General features: G+C 42.9%; 1 protein-coding gene across 1 annotated transcript; it reads right to left on the minus strand.

Annotated features, from left to right (window-relative positions):
- Positions 1–1,192: 1,192 nt before the first annotated feature.
- ugt5e1 (UDP glucuronosyltransferase 5 family, polypeptide E1) lies at positions 1,193–5,605 on the minus strand. Its single transcript, XM_053503665.1, has 2 exons — positions 5,449–5,605; positions 1,193–3,012 (listed from the first exon to the last, which is right to left on the minus strand). Exons 1-2 carry the CDS (start codon positions 5,458–5,460, stop codon positions 1,414–1,416), a joined length of 1,611 nt encoding a protein of 536 aa, XP_053359640.1. The 5' UTR covers positions 5,461–5,605; the 3' UTR covers positions 1,193–1,413.
- Between the last annotated feature and the right edge of the window lie 395 nt (positions 5,606–6,000).

Genomic DNA, 6,000 nt, shown 5'->3' on the forward strand with positions numbered 1-6,000 from the left:
TGTACAACTCAATAAAACAGACTGCTAAAATTGTGGGTTGTGATCTCTCTCTCGCTTTCTCTGCTTCCTGTGTTATTTGGCATCTTTGTACATCACTTAAAGCAGAAAATCTAACGGTGTTAAACTGTGCATGGGTAAGTCAGGTTCTACAGCGATGGACCTGCGATAAGAGAAAAAAAACTTCTGACAACTTGTGATTCAGAAATCATCTCGTGGCTCAGTCAGTGTTTAAAGTTGATGAAATTTTTCTTTTCTGTTAGCATGTTAGTCATTCTGTACGTTCAGTCATCATCTACTGTATTTTTACCTGTAACTAAAATCCTTCCTTAAGTTAAGCGTCCTACAGTGGCACCCCGGTGGAGCTGGTACTTGAACCGCCGACCTTCCGATCAGTAACTCAGTGCCTTAACTCTCTGAGCTGCTGTTGCCCATATCAGAGGGTATGACACAGGCCATATCCACACGTAGCCGGGTATTTTTAAAGGTTTTTCTACTTTGTTTTTTAAAATGATTTTGTCCACACAACCTACGTTTTAAAAATATCTTTAAAAATGCAAAACGCTCCAGTAAGTGCTGTTAGGAGCGTCGCTAATCAACTGGACAAAACATTACCGGGCGAGGTTTAAAAGACCGACAGGTCTCGTCCAAAACTGTCTGCGGGGTCTGTGTGTTTTCTGAGTTTTGTATTACATTAGTGAACTTTATAGTACATTCATGCACCTTATGAAACGTAATGTGTAACTGTGCGTGTATGTACAGCATGTAAAAAGTCCAGTAAGCAGCATTAAAACAGTCCCTGGTTTACTGTATGTAAGACCACTATTGCACAAATAAACAAAGCTGATGACATCATCGGGACACAAGGTGACGTTACAACTAACCAAAATTTCTGTTTCCCAGTCTATGTCCAAACCCAATGGAAAATGGAGTTTTGGAAAATCTTCACTTTGCACATAGTTTTCCAAAAGCTCAGTTTTCAACGACCAAAACTGCGTTTGCGTGTGGACGAGAGGCGAAAAACCGCAGCGAAAAAATGTCCATTTTTAAAAATACCCGGCTACGTGTGGACATGGCCACAGACTCAAAGGTTTTTCTTTCGGCTGTGTCACGTTATAGACGGAGATCTTATCTCATAATCCAGGAATTATTTTACAACATGCATGAAAATGTAATTACAGGAAATAAATCAATGTGTGTGGAGAAATGTTTTTATTTCGTTTAAGTACAAATCTGTATCTGTAGGTAAACTTGCACAACTGGTCTGATTTTCAAACAGTGAAGTTAGGTTTTTCTAAAAGTAAACAGATTTCCATCAGCATCCCAAAATTAGATTTGGGATTAAAAAAAAAAGAAAAGTAAACCTACAGAAAAGTGGAGCCTACAGGTGAACTAGTTTGTGATGGGAAATATCTTTTACTGACGTTTGAGCTTTCTCTTTGTTTTCAGGATCTTAAACAGGAGCCTACAGGTCAGACTGAAAAGCATTACCGCACCTGCAAAAACAGCAAAAAGTAACGCAAGCACGTCCACATTGTGGTAAGCGTACCACGGCATCCTGTAGGACTCGGTGCGCAAATGTGCCGCGCCTTTATGCCTCATGATGTACTCCAACCAGAAGATGGCGCTGTCCATCGGTTTCAGCGGTGTGTCTCGATGTATCTCCGACATCCTGCGCATGTTCCTTCTGTATGGCTGCTGGTCGTCCAGGATGTTTTTTAGAGAACGTGTTAGTGCGTCAACGTCCAGTTCTGTCACCTCCAAAACTTCAGCTATGCCTTTAGCTTTCAGGCGCACCACGTTGTCAAACTGATCGAAGATCAGCGGTATTCCCAGCATCGGAACTCCATGATAGATGGCCTCGTAGATACTGTTTGTTCCACCGTGTGTTATGAAAACCTTCGTCTTAGGATGTCCGAGAAGATCATTTTGTGGGAACCAATCTAAAATGAGCGTGTTGTTGCCCAAGGTGGAAGGTTTCGGTCCAGTGTGTCTCCAGATGACCTTCTGCGGGAGACGAGCAAAAGCAGAGGCGAAGATCTCGGATAACTCAGGACCCATGTTTCCAAGCAGCGTTCCCAAAGACATGATGATGACTCCGTGTTCTCCTGAAGACTGCATGAACATCTCCAGATAATCAGGCAAAGGCTTGGAAGGTTTGCACTGAAATCCCCCGATGTAGACGACGTTTGGCATCGTGGGCCGTGGAAACTCGAACACAAAATCGATTCGCATGAGCCACAGGTCGGCACCTTGGATGAGGGAAACAATGTTGGCTTCTGGATCTATAAACTCGCTGATGATACGCTGATACGCAGGTCTAGTAATGGCATGGTCGATGTACACCGAGATACAATAATGCAGTAGGCTCTTCAGTCTGTCCGTGAAGCTCATTTGATCGGTCAATTTGGAACCAACTGGCGGGATGTAGGAAAGGGGTGACGGTGCGATTGCAAAGTGTCCTTCTGTATGTGTTATCCAGCGAACATTGAACACCATCGGAAGACACAGGTATGACCCCAGCACGACTCCGCCTCCAAAACCAGGATCGGTAAGGATCAGATCGTATTTGGCGTCCCGAAGCTTTTTTACCAGTGCTTTATTCTCCAGAATGATCCTTAACATCTCGCAACTTATCCTGTTATTTTCCTTCAGCAAGGTGATTAGCTCTTGTTGTATGGCAACAAACTGCAGAAATGATCCTTTACCTCTTTGAATGTCAATGTTCCTTAGCAAAAACTTTGCCATGAGCTCTGGTTCCTCCAAATAGTGTGACTCGGTGACCTGGACGGTCAGAGATTTGTAGTAAGAAGCGTTTTCTGAAATGTACCAACTGGTGGAGGAGCGTACCACGGTCAGTTCGTGGCCCCGCTGATGGAGCTCGCGCAAAACTATGTCCATGTTGACCCAGTGGCTGCCATCCAGTGGATACACCAGGATGTTTCCTGCGCTGGAGGGTGATGTTTGGCTCCACAGGAGGGCAGCGATGAGCAAAGTGAAGCGTGGGCCCATCATCTGAAAATAAAACAGATGTGTTAGGGTACAATAAGCATACATAAATTCTATCAAATAATGTGAATGAACAAGCAAGTACTAATATAAAGAGAGGATGAAATGAATGAAGGATGTGACCATAGTGCATTGAGGACAGAATGTATATGAGGCTATTCATTGTGATGTCACAGAGGTAAATCCCTCTCTTGACACAGAGCAGAGTTACTGTAAAGTCTTATTCCAGTCGGTAGAAAAGACTGAAGCGGTCTCTTACTGAAAGTGATCCGCTGTTTAACCAGCAGGTTGTGGGGGGAGGTAAGGTGTTCTCCAGGATGGTTAACAGTTTGTTTAAGTTCCTTCTCTCCACTAAAAGCTCCAAACACACCAGGGGATTGCCCAGTATTTAGCTCGCCTTTTTGACGAGTTTGTTGAGTTTCCTAGAGTCACTGCTCATGACTTCCAGCAGATGCAAGCAAAGAATATTGCACTCGCCATAAAGATCTGCAACATCTTGCTGCAGACATTAAAGGACCTGAGTTTCCTCAAGAAGTAGAGTCTGCTCTGTCCTTTTCTGTAGACAGCATGGTTTTTGCATTTCCAGTCCAATCCGTTGTCAACGTGAACTCCGAGATATCTGTAGCTTCACCTTCCTTACCCAGAATGTGGACTGTGCTCGGGGTAGACTATGTCCTGCTGAGACCCACCACCATCTCCTCTGTTTTAGATACATTCAGGATGAGACGGTTCCTCTCACACCAATTCACAAGGCTGTCCACTAGGCCTCTGTACTCTGTTTTGTTCCTGACCACTGTTAACACACAACTGCAGAGTCATCGGGGAACTTTTGCAAGTGACAGGTTTCTGAGTTGTACTGGAAGTCCGAAGTGTATAATGTAAAAAGTAAAGAAAAGAGTACTGTCCCCTGCGGTACTCCGGTACTGCTGATTACTTTTTCTGACATACATCCATGCAACCTTACAAACTGTGGTCTATCCGTCAGGGTTAGTGATCCAATTGTGGAGGTGTCGTGCATCTTCTTTCGCTTCCCTTGTAGCGAAGAACATGATTCTTACAGTGCTACCAGCTTTGTCCAGGTGAGAAAGAGTTCGCTGGAGAAGGTAAATGATAGCATCAGAGTTTTCTGTGTGAGTGCCGGCCGCTGCTTTGGCTGTTTGAAAACAAAGAACTGGTTTGAAATTAGGCACTGGTTTAAAAACTACAGTAGCTCAAAACAATACAAAACTTGATACAATGGAAAAGGGGGATCACAGAATGTCTCCCACTTGGGCGTCTAACTCTTCGCACTTCATCAGCGTCTGCCTTAGACATGCACCATGTTACAGGTCGTCTGGATGTCGGACCATGGCAACCAGACGCCTGTGTGGAGGTTCAAAATGTTTCAGTACTTATATCAGCAGCTTCTTCAGTTGCTACGATTCTACTTCCAGATAACTTCACCTGAAGAAGAATCTTCATCCATATACTCTAGATCCCATGTTCGACCCAGAGCCTTGGATTTCCTCAATGTTTAATGCTGAATGTTTGTAAGCTTTTCACCCCAGGAACCTTTATAAGAAACTGTAAAAACATCTAGGGTGTCTCTTGGATCATGCACACCACTGAACGAATTTTCGATGTTTATGCGGAGTGTACGCCTATGATAAACCATGTGATTATGTAAATATTAGCCATGTAAACACACTCTGATCATATGTTGGAATAAATCTACATTATATATTCTGTTCTATTCTATTCTATAATCTATTTCTGTGCATGTGCGTGTAACAGCGGGTGACGTGACGAGTTTCCTGGAGGGAATTTTTGCTTCCGTTCCTTATCAGTAAACTTCATGAGATGAAATAACTATTGTTTCCTTTTGTTTGTTTGTTAGGTTTCTAAATCCAGGATGTTGATATGAAGTGGGATTCAAAGAGAACTTATGCAGGAACTCGATAGAATTCTGCATCTGGTAGCAATGTGTATAAGACAGTGCGTACATTAACATCTCAGTCTCCAGTACGTTCCATTAAGAGTGAATTCTGTTAAGTGTGTATGCATCATTTGTCACGTTATCTACAGTTATACAGTACAGTATGAGGAGGCAGAGGGCTTAAACTCACTGGACTCACATGTTCACACAGAACAGCGATTTACTTTCTGTTTCAGTATAGTGTGTGTTAATTAAATCTCAGATCTCTGTTTTGTTCTCGTCTTAATCTTTAAGCTTTAAATCATTTCTGATTCTGTTCTTCCCTTAATCTCAGTCCTTATGGAACGCAAGAATTCTTTCCTTTCTTTATGATTGACCAAAAAAAAAAATCACCTTTTTGCAACTCGATCTAATTTATCAATTAGATTAAACTAGTTTTTCACTCAGCTTGAAATACTGATTATAAAAAATGTTCATGAACATTAACAGTTCTGTGGATCTCCAGTATTAAATCAAACTGAACGTACCTGTTTGCGCATAAAGCCACGTTCTGTCTCCCTGATCTTCTGCGGCAAAAAGAGTGTGTGTGTGTGTGTGTGAAAGAGAGAGAGAGGGATTCTGAGAGTGTATTGAGCACTGTACAGTGCGTTGTGGTTAAAGACTGAACTGTGAACTTTTCCCCTCTTTTGTAGCTGCTTACATGTGCTAAACAAGCAGATTATCTACTCAGGCGGGTGTGTGTGTGTGTGTGTGTGTGTGTGGGGAGGGAGGTTATAGGAAGCGAGGGAGTGTGGAGTGTATTACAAAGTTATGCTTCTACTGTACACTACATAGTCAAAAGCATGTGCAGCCCCCCGGACCGTCGCACCCACGTGCGAGTGGCGTTTGAGTCACAGCGGGACTTTTGATAAGCATGCAGAATAACAGAATAACAGAAAACAGCTCGGAGAGTAAAAACTCCCTTTATTTCTCTTTATAATCTGCTGCTACACTGTTGCACTAATCCCAGTGTCTCACTAGAGCTTGGACACCATCAAGGTAGAACTTTTTCTAAGTACGCCGGACCCGTGACCGGAAAC

Source organism: Clarias gariepinus, chromosome 9, assembly GCF_024256425.1.
Source record: "Clarias gariepinus isolate MV-2021 ecotype Netherlands chromosome 9, CGAR_prim_01v2, whole genome shotgun sequence".
Lineage (NCBI taxonomy): Eukaryota > Metazoa > Chordata > Actinopteri > Siluriformes > Clariidae > Clarias > Clarias gariepinus.